The sequence below is a fragment of the Myotis nattereri genome (assembly GCF_964212035.1).
Source record: "Myotis nattereri genome assembly, chromosome: 12".
In the NCBI taxonomy this organism is placed as follows: Eukaryota; Metazoa; Chordata; class Mammalia; order Chiroptera; family Vespertilionidae; genus Myotis; species Myotis nattereri.
The window spans coordinates 3318905-3334220 of record NC_138087.1 but is presented as its reverse complement, the minus strand read 5'-3'; the positions used below and the strand labels follow the sequence as shown (position 1 = coordinate 3334220).

Below are 15316 nucleotides of genomic sequence, written 5' to 3'. Positions count from 1 at the left end.
TAAATGAAATAAAAAACTTACCATTTTAACATTATAAAGTGTACAATTCAGTGATACTTAGTAAACTCACAATGCTGTGTAACAATGATCGCTATCTAGTTCCTGACCAAAAGGAAATTCCAAAATATTAAGCAGTCGTTCCCCCTAACCCAGCCCTGGCAACTACTGAACTGTCTCTAAAGTTTTCAAACTCTGGATACTTCATATGAAAGGAGACATCTGCAGCCATTGGTGTCTGGCTTCTTCCATGTTAGTATAATGATTTCAAAGTTCATCCATGTTGTAGCATGTGTCAGTACTTCATCCTTGTTATGGCTGAATAATATTCCATTCTACAGATAGACCACATTTTGTTTCTCCATTCATCTGTTGATTGACATTTTGGTTGTTCCTAACTTTTGGCTACTGTGAATAGCAAGCTATAAACGCCTGTAAACAAGTTTCTATTTGAACTCCTGTTTTCAATGTTCTTGGGTATATAGAAGTGGAACCTAAAAGTGGAACATGGGGTACCTAGGAGCTGGGCCATATGGAAATTCTATGATTAATTTATTGAGGAACGACCAAATGTTTTCAACAAAGTGACAGACACCATTTTATATACCTACAAGCAATGTTCAAAGATATCAATTTCTCTGTACCCTTGCCAACATTTGTTATTTTCCATTTTTTAAAATATAGCCATTTGGTGGATATGAAGTTTTGTTTTACTGTGTATTTCCCTAATGACTAATGATGTTGACCATCTTTTTATGTGCTTATTGTCCATTGTACATCTTCTGAGAAATGTCTAGTCAAGTCCATTGCTCAATTTTTTAATTGGGTTGTTCTTCTGTTGTTGTTATGAGAGTTCTTTATGTATACTGTGGCTATTAGGCCTTTATTAGAGAATGATTTGCAAATATTCTCTGCCATTGTGTATGCTGTCCTTTTACTTTCTTGATCATGTCCTTTGACGTATCAACATTTAATTTTGTTAAAGTCCAATTTATCTGTTTTTTGTTGCTGGGCTTTTGGAATAATATCTAAAAACCCAAAGTCATGAAAATTTACATCTATGTGTTCTTCTATGAGTATTGTAATTTTAGCACTTATATGTATGTCTTTGATCCATTTTGAGTTAATTCTTATATTTGGAGTGAGGTAAGAGACAACTTCATTCTTTTGCATATGGATGTCAGCTGTCCCAGCACCATTTGTTAAAGAGACTATTTTTTCCCCAACTGAACGGTCTTGGTGCTCTTGTCAAAAATCATTTGACCAGAGATTAAAAATGGCAGCAGAGGAGGAGAAACCAAAATGGTGGCATAGGTAAACACCAAAAATTGCTGCCTCCCACAACAAATTCAAAAATACAACTAAACGACAAAACAGACATCATCCAGAACCACAGGAAGGCTGGCTGAGTGGAAATTCTACAACTAGAAGGAAAGAGAAAAGCACACTGAGACTCAGAGGAGGCGCGGAAGTAAAGTGCAGCAGTAAGGAGGCGCACGTGGAAAGAGCTGACAACGGAGGGCACGGTTTTCTTTTTCAAGCTCCTGAAGGCCCAACTCCAATTCTGGGCTAGTCTCTGGGGACCCAGACTCAAACGGGGAGAAACTGGACTGTCTGGCATCTGGTAGAACTCAAGGGCGGCTTTCTCTCAGAGCTGCTTACAGCGATTACCACGGAACAGTAAGACCCGGGGCCTCTTAGGGCAGGACTGAGGATCAGCCATAGCTGTTTGCTCCACCCTGTTGATTCCCTGAGACCCTGCACCACCCAAGCTGCCAGCAGAGGATTTTGCATATGAATGGCCTGGCCCTTTGCAATCTAAAATTACCTAACAAACTGCAGCTGGGCCAGACAGACCCAGAACTTCCAAAAGAAGGCCCAAGGCCCCACAGAAGCTTGCATTGTTTCACAGCTGGGCTTCATCTGGGCACCTCCAAACCCCAAACAAAGAAAAGGAATCTGCAGATCTCTCCGTAGCTCCTGCTGGGTAGCCTCAGGCAGAGGCTAAATTGGTACCTCCTTAGAGATCCAAGAGCCAGTGTACCCAGTGGTCAGAGTGGGACCATCCAGATTGCAACTCCTCAGATCCATAAGGGACACACTCAGGGGGCAGATGCAGTGAGCACCAAAGCCCCACTGAAGCAAGTCTTGCCCCAGAACGGTGTCTTCAGCACAGAAATTCTCCCACTGTAGACACAGCTGATTCTCACAGCCAACTGGCCTGGAGGTCAATTCCTACTAGTGTGCTAGGTGTACTATAGGGCCCAGTGACTCAGTCTCCCCAATTACCTAAGGTGGACACTCTTGGTGCACCCCCTTGTGGGCTTTGTGCACAGTCTTGCTGTACTTAAGCCTTGATTGTTGTAGGTATTACTGGGAGGAATTGACCTCCAGGCCAATTGGCTGTGAGAGTCAGCTGTGTCTATGGTGGGAGAACTTCTGTGCTGAAGACACCGTTCTGGGGCAAGACTTGCTTCAGTGGGGCTTTGGTGCTCACTGAGTCTGCCCCCTGAGTGTGTCCCTTATAGATCTGAGGTAGTTGTAATCTGGATGGTCCCACTCTGACCACTGGGTACACTGGCTCTTGGATCTCTAAGGAGGTACCAATTTAGCCTCTGCCTGAGGCTACCCAGCAGGAGCTACGAAGAGATCTGCAGAATCCCCTTCCTTGTTTGGGGTTTGGAGGTGCCCAGATGAAGCCCAGCTGTGAAACAATGCAAGCTTCTGTGGGGCCTTGGGCCTTCTTTTGGATGTTCTGGATCTCTCTGGCCCAGCTGCAGTTTGTTAGGTAATTTTCAGATTGCAAAGGGCCAGGCACTCATATGCAAAAGCCTCTACCTCAGCTTGGGTGGGTCTCAGGGAATCAACAGGGCAGAGCAAGCACCTTTGAGAGAAAGCCGCCCTAGAGTTCCGAGTTCTCCCCGCTGCCAGACAGTCCAGTTTCTCCCCGTTTGAGTCTGGGTCCCCAGAGACACACCCGGAACTGGAGATCAGAGCAGTCGGGGGCTTGTGACTCCCTCCCGATTCAAAAAGACAACCGCGTCCTCAGTGCCAGCCCTTGCCTCAAGCGCCTCTGTACCTCTGCACTTCCGCACCTCCTCTGAGTCTCAGTGTGCTTTTCTCTTTCCTTCTAGTTGTAGAATTTCCACTCAGCCAGCCTTCCTGTGGTTCTGGATGATGTCTGTTTTGTCTTTTAGTTGTATTTTTGAATTTGTTGTGGGAGGCAGCAATTTCTGGTGTTTACCTATGCCGCCATCTTGGTTTCTCTCAGTCACCCTCTTAAAGGGCCAAACACAAAATTCCCTGTGGAGTCGCCTACCATGTGCTCTGCCAGAGGGAGAGCAGAGTGGACTGGAGCTGTGTGAGCAGAAGCCAGGATTGGGGGCTCTGGGTTTAGAGCTCAGAATGCAGACACCTCTGTTTCTTGTGCTGAGTCATTCCCTCACACTGCAGAGGTCATCTTTCTCATGCAAACATTTGCCTTGACTGAGAGGAAGACAGTTGACCCATTCTATTGGAAAATACCTTGCCCTGTGGCCATGTAAGAGACTAAAAATAACAATTAACTTCCAGGCAGAAACAACTGCCCCACCCTGTTGCATGTGGCCATTCAAGTGGAATCCTATCAATCTGTAGGCAGAGGTAGGCTCTGGAGGCTTTAAGCCTTTGCCTGATATAATTAGTCAGAAATAGCGTTTGACACTGTCCTGCACTGGAGATTGAGAGGCATAATGGATCTACCTAATACACAGCCACAAATCCAAAGGGGCAGTCAAATGAGGAGATAGAGAAACAACTCCAAATGAAAGAACAACAGAATTCTCCAGAAGAAGATATAAATGAAGCAGGAATAAAAAATTTATATGAAACAGAGAGTTCAGAGTAATGATGGTAAAGATGCTCAACAAAATTAAAAAAGGTATAGTAACTATGAAAGAAGAACAGTTGGAAATAAAGAATGACATAGCACAAATAAAGAACACATTGGAAGGAACACACAGTAGATTAGGGGAAGCTGGGGATCAAATCAGTGAATTAGAAAACAAGGTTGAAAAAAATCACTCAATCAGAGAACCAAAAAGAAAATACAATTAAAAAACAGGAGGACAGCTTAAGGGAGCTGTGGGACAATGTGAAACGTAACAGTATTAGAATAGCAGGTGTGCCAGAAGAGGCAGAAAGGGATAGAGAACATGTTTAAAGAAATAATGCAGAAAACGTCCCTGACCTGATAAAGGAAAAAGTGAAACAAGTTCAGGAGGCACAGAAAACCCCAAGCAAGAAGAACCCTAACAGGCCCATGCTCAGATACGTCATAATTAAAATGCCAAAAATTAAGGGACAAAGAGGGGATCTTAAAGGCAGCAAGTGAAAAGAAGTTACCTACAAAGGAGCTCCCATAAGGCTCACATCTGACTTCTAATCAGAAACTCTACAGGCCAGAAGGGAATGGCATGAAGTGCTCAAGGTAATGAAAAGCAAGGATCTGAAACCAAGATTACTAGATCCAGCAATGCTATCATTCAAAATAGATGGTCAAATAAAGAGCTTCAACAAGAAAGGCATGTCCATTTTCACCACAGCACTAAAGTGCTAGTCACAGCTATCAGACAAGAAGAAGAAATAAAAGGCATTCAAATTAGAAAGGAGGAAGTAAAACTCCCATTATTCGCAAGATGACATGATGCTGTATATAGAAAACCCTAAAGTCTCTCACAAAAAAACTACTAGATTTAATAAATGAATATGGCAATGTAGTAGGATACAAAAATCAATATCCAAAAATTGATGGCTTTTTTTATACACCAATAATGAATTCTCAGAAAGAGAAATTAAACAACCAATTCCATTTACCACTGCAACAAATAAATTAAGATACGTAGGAATAAATTTAACCAAGGAGGCAAAAGACCTGTACTTGGAAAACTAAAGGATGTTGAAAAAAGAGACAGAAGAAGATATAAACAAGTGAAAGAATATACCATGTTCATGGATTCATAGAATTAACATAATTTAAATGTCCATACAATGCAAGCAATCTACTATTAAAACACCAATGGCGTATTTCACAGAGCTAGAACATATGCTCCAAAAATTTATATGGAATCAAAAAAGACCCCCAAATAGCTGCAGCAATTTTGAGAAAGAAAAACAATGTTGGAAGAATCACAATATCAGGTTTCAAGTAATACTACAAAGCCACGTGGTACTGGCACAAGATCAGGCATATAGACCAATGGAACAGAACAGAGAACCCAGAAATTGACCCAAGACATTACGCTCAATTAATATTTGCCAAATGAGGCAAGAGCATGCAATGGAGTCAAGAGAGTCTCCAATAAATGGTGTTGGGAAAATTGGACAGAAACATGCAAAAAAAATGAAACTAGAATGAACTTATATCATACACAAGAATAAACTCAAAATGGATAAAAGACTTAAATGTATGACATGAAACCATAAAAATCCTAGAAAAAACCATAGGCAGCAAAATCTCAGACATCTCTCATAGACATATGTTTACAGATTCATCTCCTAAGGCAAAGGAAACGAAGGAGAAAATAAACAATGGGATTACCTCAAAATAAAAAGCTTTTGCACGGCAAAAGGAACCATCAACAAAATAAAAAAGGAGCCCACTGCATGGAAGAACATATTTGGCAATGATACATCCAAAATATAAGGAACTCATACAACTTAACAATAGAAAGATAAACAATCCAATTAAATGGGCAAAGGATCTAAACAGACACTTTTCCAAAGAGGACATACAGACGGCCAAGAGACATATGAAAAAATGCTCAAAGTCACTAATCATACAAGAGATATAAATCAAAACGACAATGAGGTATCATCTCACACCTGTCAGAATGGCTACCATCAACAAATTAACAAATGACAAGTGCTGGTAAGGATTCGGAGAAAAAGGAACCCTTGTGCACTGCTGGTGGGAATGCAGACTGGTGCAGCCACTGTGGAAAACAGTATGGAGTTTCCTCAGAAAATTAAATATGGAACTCCCATTTGACCCCGTGATCCCACTTCTAGGAATATATCCTAAGAAACCTGAAGCACCAATCAGAAAGAATGTATGCACCCCTGTGTTTATAGCAATACAATTCACAATAGCTAAGATCTGGAAACAGCCCAAGTGCCCATTAGCAGACGAGTGGATAACAAGCTGTGGTACATTTACACCATGGAATATTATGCAGCTGTAAAAAAGAAGGATCTCTTACCCTTTGAGACTTCATGGAGGGACCTGAGGAGTATCATGCTAAGTGAAATAAGCCAGAGAAAGACAAGTATCACATGATCCCACTCATATGTGGAATCTACGTAACAAGATAAAGTGAACAGAGTGGATCCACAGACATGGAAGCATGGAACAGAGTGCAGGATCTCGGAGGGAAGGAAGGGAGGGTGGGGGGTAGGAGGTAATCAACCAAAGAGCTTGTATGCATATATGCATGGCCCATGGACACAGACAGTGGGGTGGTGAGGGTCTGGGGCGGGGGGTCAGGGGATGGGCTGGAGGAGTCAATGAGGGGAAAAGGGAGACATATGTAATACTTTCAACAATAAAGAATTATTTTTTAAAAATAAATAGAAGCAAGCAAATCTTTGTAGTTCAATTGAAAAAAAATCCTTTGACCATAGTAAGGTAGTCTCAGTATTCCATTGGCCTATATGTTTATCCTGAGGCCACCGCTAACCATTGCAGGTTTGTAGTAACTTTTGAAATATCTAAGAACAAAATAGCAATTTTGTTCTTATTATTTTTCTTCAGGATTTTTTTGGATATTCAGGGCCCTTTGTAATTCTATGTGAATTTGAGGGTAAACTTTTGCATTTTTGCCAAAAAAAGCTGTTGGAATTTTGATGGAATATAGGACTTTTATAATCAGGAGAAACATTATGTGGATGTGTTTCTTCCACGCGAGGAATTGGGTGGTGGGAGTGGCCCAGGGCAAGCGTCTCCGGGGGAGCTGGCAGGGCTTGGGCTGGACTGAGTGGGAGGGAAGGACGGGACACATGTGAGACTCGCTTGGGAGTGCAACCTGGGGACAATGTGAGATATTAGGTCGAGTTACTAGGAATGACACTAGGGCCAGGACAAAAATGTCCCTCACGTGTCTGCGCCTGTATCACAGCCATCCTGCGGGTGAGGATGGAACCGCAGGCCAGTCAGCTCCCAGGAGAGGAGCAGAGGGCTGGGGCGGCGTCCACAGGCTCCGTGGGGACCTCTCCTCGCGGGAGCCATGCAGACGCCGCCTTGTGTGGTTCTAGTTCCCGCCCAGGCGGTGACCGCGCCAGGAAGTAAGTGTCCGGTGCTCTCTCCTAGGGCGGAAGGGCCGCTGCTCGGCGAACGGGATGACCATGTACAACGGGGCCGCGTGGTCGCCCGAGCCCTGCACCACCTGCCTGTGCGCCGCCGGAAGGGTGCTCTGCGACCGGACCAGGTGCCCGCCTCCGCCTCCGCGGTGCCTGCGCGCTGCCACCCCCGAGGGCGAGTGCTGCCCGGTCTGCTCGGACTCCGGTATAAACGGTCAGCCCAAAGTATCACATGCGACTCGGCCTTGCCCTCCCGTTTACTTGCACTTGCTCTAATTTATGATAAAGCGGTCGTCAGAATACTTAAACTATTGGCACAATGACGACAGGCGTAGAAATTACTTGGGAATGATACGGGAGGGCAGGCAGAAGCGCTCCATTCGAGCTGCGGGAAGAAGGCGGTGGGCCCCGCAGCCGCGCTGGGAGGCCGTGAAGGGTGCGGGCAGCCCGCGGTCCCTGCCCAGGGCGCCGAGGAAGAACTCGGTGCGCAGGGAGGCTGGTCGGCGTCCGGAGCGTGTCCCGCTCGGGGCTGCTGGGCCCAGGGTCACCAGGCGGCTTGGTTGGCTGCTCACTGACCCAGGGTCCCCGGAGGCTCACCCCTGAGGGCGGAGAGGCCCCTCAGGAGAGAGGCCAGCCTGGCCCAGCCTTCTGAAATACAAACCCAGGGAAGCAGGCACGAGAGGCACGCACTGGGTGTTGTTGCCTCATCTGTGGCCAAGGCTGATCACAGGCAGGTCTCCTGCCAGGAAGAACTTGAGAATATTTAGAAACTGTACTCTGGTGGATGCTACCAACTATTTCACTACGGTATTATGACTTTTAAAGTGTTAGAAAATAAGTGTTTAATAAAATTGACTCCTTGGGGGGTGAAACATAAAACTTATAAAGATTCAGAAATTCTCATTTTTCAAAGGAGCTGAATTATTCTTAAAATGCTGTAGTTATTTTGGAAAAATAAACTTGGGTATACAGGAAGGATTTTAAATGTTTTAATATGATAGCTTTAGCTTCCTTCTGCTCATTTTTTTCTATTCTCCTTTTGTATTTTCTGCTAAAGATGTGAAAAAATAACTCAAACACTTTATATTATATACTGAATTGAAATCTTAAGTAATCCTTCAAATAATTATTCTTTGAGTTTTTTCTAGGGATGGTTTGTTTAGTATTAAATGAAGGCAAGGAGAGGCTGAATACATAGTTTTATGTATTTGATGGAAGGAAGCCTGGACACTGAGCTCACTCCTTCCTAGAACTCCCAGAGGGCGAGGCTGCAGTGCCAGCTACGCCTACCCGCCTTTAGCAAACACAGTGACAGCTAATTCCGATGTGGGCCAGCTGTGCACTGCACGCTATTTCTGCTCTTATCGCCATGTAGTAGTACACAGGGCTCTGATGTATATCTCTCGGTTAGTTAAGCCAGATGTTTTCTGTAAGTCTCAAGAAGCAAAATGATTTCAGTAGAGTCCAGGAGAAAAAACGACCTTTCTAGCAAAGGGTGCTTTTAGACTCATGGAGCTGAAAGGAAATTGGGAAAAAAATAATAAATCTATAAACAAAAGCCAATTTCACTACCATAAGCCTGAGAGTGCACACATTCTTGCCTTATCAACAACCCCACTAATAAACAACGGGGCTACTTATCATTTTGCACCCCCTGTAGTTACCAGGTAGAATGACACCTGAGTAGAAATAGTAAAACCTCAGGTAAAACAAAAATTGTCTACAATAGATCTTACAGCAGAAATAGTTACTATTAAAACTATTCAAGCAAAAAGATGCATTTCATGTTTAAACTGTACTCAAATACCTGGAGGGAATACTCACTAGCCTCCCTTTTGCTATGATTCTTCTTTTATTCATATCACCATGTGCCCTGCTGCCTCCTCCGTGCATGGTCCGAGCCTCCTACTCGCAATCAGTACTAGAGCGTTAATGACAGAACTGACTTTTCTGGTGATTCTTCAGGACAAAGAGAACCTCCTAATTCACATCATCGGCAGCGGCCACCTCCTTGGGTGAACCTGGACCAAGCACTGAGAAAAGAGGAGCTTCCGGCTGAGGAGGCTGAAGGAATGAAAGAAACTGAAGACAGGGAGCAAAAGAAAATGAGCCCGGAGCCTGGGGACAGAGGAAGACTTCCTGGCCAGGGGCAGCGCAGCAGGGCTGAACAGAGGCCTGGAGAGGAGGGCAGGCAGGCACGTCCCCACGGAAACACAGCCAGGGAGGTGGAGGAGGAGGAAGAGGAGGAGGAGGAGGAGGAGGAGGAGGAGGAGGAGGAGGAGGAGGAGGAGGAGGAAACCAGAGGTGTGTTACAGGTGCTGTCCCAACTCCCAGCCGGTACTCCTCCCAGACGCAGGCCAGCTCTGCCCAGCGGGTGCTCTCTGTCCTACAGAACCATCAGCTGCAACGATGCAGACCTCGCCCAGATACCACCGCTGGCAGCACCCGAGGTAACAAGCCTGGAGCTTGCTGGTAAGAGATGTCGATGTCCATTTCATTTTTAGCTTTAAAAGTAAATAACTCATTCCCCTATGAATGTTATATTTTAATCTCGTGATATAAATGGATTCTAAACAGACTATTTTCACAATCTTTAAACACAAACGTTGCAGAAGAGGTAGGTGTTTTACTACAGTATAGCATAATTGGATGTAAAGCAGAGTCCTCCAAATCCAACCATGATTTCTCATGGACTTCTTTAAAAAAAATGTTTTTATTGACTTCAGAGAGGGGAAGGGAGAGGGAGATAGAAACATCAATGATGAGAGAGAATCACTGATCTGCTGCCTCCTGCATGGCCCCTACTAGGGATCGAGTCTGCAACCCGGGCATGTGCCCTGACCTGGAATCAAACTGTGACTTCCTGGTTCATGGGTCAACACTCAACCACTGAGCCATGCCGGCCGGGCTGGACTTCTTTCTTAAAGTCAGCTTTACTGAGGGTAACTTTCATGGAGTTAAACTTATTTTTAGCATGGTACTGAGTTTTGAGACATGCATATAGTCAGGTAACCTCTGTTCACAAGCCCTAGCCACCAGGATGTGTCTGTGTCTGTAGTTTAGACGTTTCCAGACATCATGAGAACGGGGTCACTAGGCACACGGCCTCCTTAGCTGGCTTCCCCCATCACACTGCTTTCGGGGTCGTCCAGGCTGTTGCATTTGGTCAGCATCTTGCCCTCCCTACTGCTGAGAGCTGTCTGGATGCACCGGTGGTACCAGCTGAGGCATCTGGAGTGTTTCCAGTTGGGGGGCAGTTCTGTGGTTATGAACACCCACATACAGATGTCTGTGGAGACCCCATTTTCTTGTCCCTGGAGTACGTGCCAGGAGTAGGACCACTAAGTGACACAGAGATGCGTTTAACTTGCATTCTGTGTCCTGTCAGCCGTTCTCCCTCATGTTAGCCATTCTGGTGGACATGGATGGTCCCGACCTTCTACTCCTGTGTTTATAGGGCCACCTGAAAAGGTCCTTAGTGGAGGAACAGCATGACCAGGTTTGGTGTGGCTGGCTGGCAAGGAGGCTGGGCCAAATGGACAACGGTGATATGGCCCATGAGGGGTGGCCCTGCAGATGCAGGGGCCGCAGGGGCCACAGGGTCTAAATGGGGTTTCAGACATCCTGGGGGAAATCACAGCAATAAACTACCATCAAAATAATAAATGATGATATAACATCATTTATACTCAACAGGAAAAGTCTGACACCTTTGCTCAGGATGGCCAGTCTGTGATAGACCCCTCTGCATCATGGCCTCCTCACACCACCTCTTGTGACCCCAGCAAAGCCCCTCCTGTGCCCGCGTGCCAGATGTCCCACAAGAAAGCTTGGTTTGCGAAAGTCTAGTCTTATGATGGTGAATGGCCGGTGCACACACGGTCTTGGTTTTGCAGGAAGGTCACATTGGTTTATATTGTGCTTACTCTATCTGGGAAGCTCATTTTCTGAGTTTAAAACCACTGACTACTGCACTTAACCAAGTGTCAAAACAAAACCCCATAAAGTTAAGGCCCGTAGGAACTTCTGTAGATCACAGTCATGGGAGCAGAACCTCAGATCTGGAGGTGATGAGATTATCTCCCCATTCAGCTGATTTAGGGACTGAGCCTGGTGCTCCAGAAAGGCAATCGACACGCCCACAATGTTGTTGATTAATTGCAGGGTTATAGTTGTGAGCCAGGGCCTAAGAAATGCCAACGGGAAAAGATGAAGAGCTATAGAAACCATAACCTTCTAGAAACCATCAGTCATAGGATGCCCAATGCTCACAGCATGGTCTAGCAACTACACCCTGGATGTTTTAAGCAGCTTTATCTAAAACCTGAGGTACAGAGCGTGGCAAGTCCTCAGAGTGCACGTTCTGACTGTGAGACAGGGTGGCCCCAGTTGTTCACTTTTCTAAATGTGCATCTGCTGATGTGATGTACCTCCCAGAGGCCCATGCTGTGAGCACTGCTTTTTCATACAGAGAAGACTCTCGTTTGCTCTCTGTGCAAATGCACGTGTGTGTATGTATTGGCACATCGGTCTAAAACACAACTGTCCTGTCCTAGGCAATTCCATCACCTCCATTCCCGACGAAGCATTTAATGGACTACCGAATTTGGAAAGGCTTGATTTGAGCAAAAATAGTATCACCTCTTCAGGCATAGGTCCAGAAGCATTCAAGGTAAACCTACGTTCTAATTTGTCACAATCTATTTAGATTGCTTTCCCATGACTGGTACTGGCAGTGGTGGAGATGGGGAAGAGAGGAAAAGCTGCACGGTTACCTGGTAGCATTCTCCTAAGCAGAGAAACTTTCTTCCCTGATGTCCCTAAACTGTATTGAAGCTTTACCTTGAATAGAGCCTGTTATGTCACATGTGTCTGGCTGTCATACCCTTAGAGCACCAGACACCGCACCAATAACAAAATAAATGTATTACATTTATAGAGTAGTTTTCCCCCACATCGCTGAGAGCATGTGCGTGAGGTGCTCCAGGGAGGAAGGGCAGGATCTGGAAGCTTCCCAAACGCTGGGCGGCAGCGCATGTGAGCCCCTGCTCTGGGCCGGGCAGCACTGATGAAGGGACACGTTAGCAAGAGGGCATCTGAAAACACAAATGGACTCGGGGTTCAAGTTGGGAAAAGAAGAGGGAAGAAGATGGGAAACAGCACAGAATAAATTTCTGAAAGACTCAGATTTGACTTTTTTTTTCTGTAAAAAGCAGAAAAGAAGAGGGGATCAAGGAATTTCAGAGAAACAAATGCAGAAGCAGGAAAGGAGACGGCTGTGTGTACACAATACTCACAAATAGGTGTGCTTGCAGAAGCCCCAGCACCAATACCACAGCCACTGGGTCAAACTGCTCCCTCGGGCAGGCCTGTCCCCTCCTTGCACAACTCCCTCTGAGGCACACAGTTCCTGGCTCACACCCCCATTCGGGGCTGGCAGGTGAGAAGGTCCACACTCACACACAGACCGAGTGCCCCGCAGGCTAGCTGTCCTGATCGAAACCTGGGCACCCATGCACTCCCGGTATTGGATAAAAAGGAAGACATTGTAGGAAGTCACCTTCTCTTCCTGTTTGGGGGTTTCTATCCCAAACTGCTCACATTGGGCTCTGAACCCACTGACGTGAGTCGTCCACGTGGCCCCACTCAAACCCGCCAGCTGCAGTGCTCGGCGCGGGCAGCCAGGCAGTGCCGCCAACCAGCAGCCTCGGGTGGAGACGCCCCCTCACCCCATCAAAACCGTGAGGGTGCCACAGAGCAGTGGCTTGTGATGCCTGACCACTCCATGTTGAAGAATCTGCTCCATCATTAGTGCTATTATAATTCTGCTTCTGTTAATGAACAGAAAACTGAGTTTTACAAATACGTTGACAGGGTTCAAATTGCTGTCCTGACACCAGCACTCATGAGGGACTCAGGCCCCTGCACTAGTACGTCATACAGAGAAAACTCTCATAGGCAGAGTTTTAATAACTGTGTGTCTGCTGCTGAGAAGGTGAAAACCCAAGATCTAGCAAAATATAACCAACCCAGTGCGGTAGGAGATTTCTCTCGTTTCTGTGGCCACAGTAACGTGTGACAGATCCCTATGGCGAGTGGAACATGACTGCCTAGTGTGGCTGAAAATGCCTGGAATAAACACTCACAGGACCGACATCTGCAGGGCAGGGAGAAGATGGGGACCCCCATCTAAACCCCAGTACGTCAGGCTTAGAGGCATAACTGCAGCTACCTGAACATTCAAGTGAGATGTACTGGACACCTGTGCCAGATGAAATAGTCATCTGAGATTTGCTTTTTCAGCATTTGAAGAAGTTGGTGCACCTGAATATGAATGGAAACAGCCTGGCAGAGCTTCCTCTGGAGCTGCCACCTACATTGGAAGAACTCAAAGTCAGTGAGAACAAGCTTCGCGCTATCGATGAAGAACACTTGTCAGGTACCAAGCATGCGCTTGTAACATGTCCGTGTACCTCTCTGTCACCTGGGGGAATTTTATTTGTGGTATTGCCGGATGAATAGCTGGCAAGGTTTTTTAGGTCACTTTACCATTTAAATGGAGACACCTTGTTTTAATGTTGATTGGTGTAACTTCTTAAAATGTATTTTAAACTGCCCGTTGTCTTAACAAGTCCTCTACACGGAAATAAAACCTCAGTGACTTCAGGTCCTCATCATCTACAAACAGTGACTGAGCTCCAGACGTGTAACACCCTGAGCGACACTAACTTCCCACACAGCGACGTGTGGGTGCTGTCGGGACAGAGGCCTGTGCCGGTGGTGGGGATGCTGCACCAGGGCTGCGACGGTCTCCTCATTGCTCCTGCACGCGCAGTGCACGCACCTCAGCCCACTGCCTGCACACATTTCGCTACTATAATCTGTCATATGTTGGCATATAGACTCTGTATCACATGAGCAAGTGGGCACAGGCAGTCCATGCAGGCTCTCTGGCCCGAGCACACGGTGGAGGATGCCAGGTGTGTGGCTGCAGGGCAGCCCGGCTCTCCTATCGGTGGGTATTAGGCAAGGGCCCGTGGTCCATGCATCTGATACACCTAGAACTGACTCTGCTTTTGGTTGCCTCTGGACAAGCTGGAGAGCTGAAGTTGTCATACGATCTATATATATGTGAAAGGCTAAGCGACCCTCCGACCCACTGACCAACCGCACGGCAGGTATGATGCGCACTGACCACCGGGGGGGCAGACGCTCAATGCAGGAGCTGCCAAGCGACAGCAACTTTGCAGAGTGCCCTCTCCCACTCCGGGACCTCTCGGGGGATGTTGGGGAGCCGCTTTCGACCCAATCCCCGCAGGCCAGGCTGAGGGACCCCACCAGCCGGAGACCCCGCTCACTCTATAGATGCCCTTTCAGCCCTGGCGCCTGCCAGCTGGGGAGGGACCTTAGGAGGCTGGCTCCAGGGCATGTCCGGCCCCTCTTGCCCAGTCCCGCCCTGCAGGACTAATTAATTTCCTTTCAATGTCACTAGTGAACTCTATAAAAAGAGGCAGTTTTATATTTAGCTTTTTCAGGAACTCTAGCTAATGTCTTTGATTAGATTATGGTTTACTTTAAGACTAACTGGCAAGTTTTTTGTTTTATCTTCCCAACAGTCTAATGTAGCTCTTGAGGTATAGTGCTCAACACTTTTTATTTGATCTGAAATATACTTATCATGTTCATGTATCTTTTTAAAAAATATATTTTTATTGATTTCAAAGAGGAAGGGAGAGGGAGAGAGAGATAGAAACATCAATGATGAGAGAGAATCACTGATCGGCTGCCTCCTGCACATCCCACACTGGGGATCGAGCCCGCAACTCAGGCATGTGCCCTTGACTGGTATCGAACCTAGAACCCTTCAGTCTTCAGTCCGATGCTCTATCCACTGAGCCAAACCAGCTAGGGCATGTTCATGTATCTTGATAAACCAAGACTTTAAAGAAATAAAACAATTCAATTATTTCCTTTCATTCCTAAA

The 15316-nt window shown here is 46.1% G+C and overlaps 2 protein-coding genes across 3 annotated transcripts in view; one reads left to right on the top strand and one right to left on the bottom strand.

Annotated features, from left to right (window-relative positions):
- CENPP (centromere protein P) overlaps positions 1-15316 on the bottom strand; it is a gene marked incomplete at its 5' end in the record, with an annotated part of 260881 nt that overhangs the window by 56448 nt on the left and 189117 nt on the right. The gene's annotated exons all lie outside the window — the stretch shown is intronic.
- Positions 1-15316, top strand: part of ECM2 (extracellular matrix protein 2) — a 68341-nt gene that overhangs the window by 26587 nt on the left and 26438 nt on the right. Inside the window, exons 3-7 of the mRNA XM_081103204.1 lie at positions 7343-7546; positions 9298-9527; positions 9648-9804; positions 11889-12004; positions 13636-13771. Of these exons, the coding sequence (XP_080959330.1) occupies positions 7343-7546; positions 9298-9527; positions 9648-9804; positions 11889-12004; positions 13636-13771 (843 nt within the window). The remainder of the gene's footprint in view (positions 1-7342; positions 7547-9297; positions 9528-9647; positions 9805-11888; positions 12005-13635; positions 13772-15316) is intronic.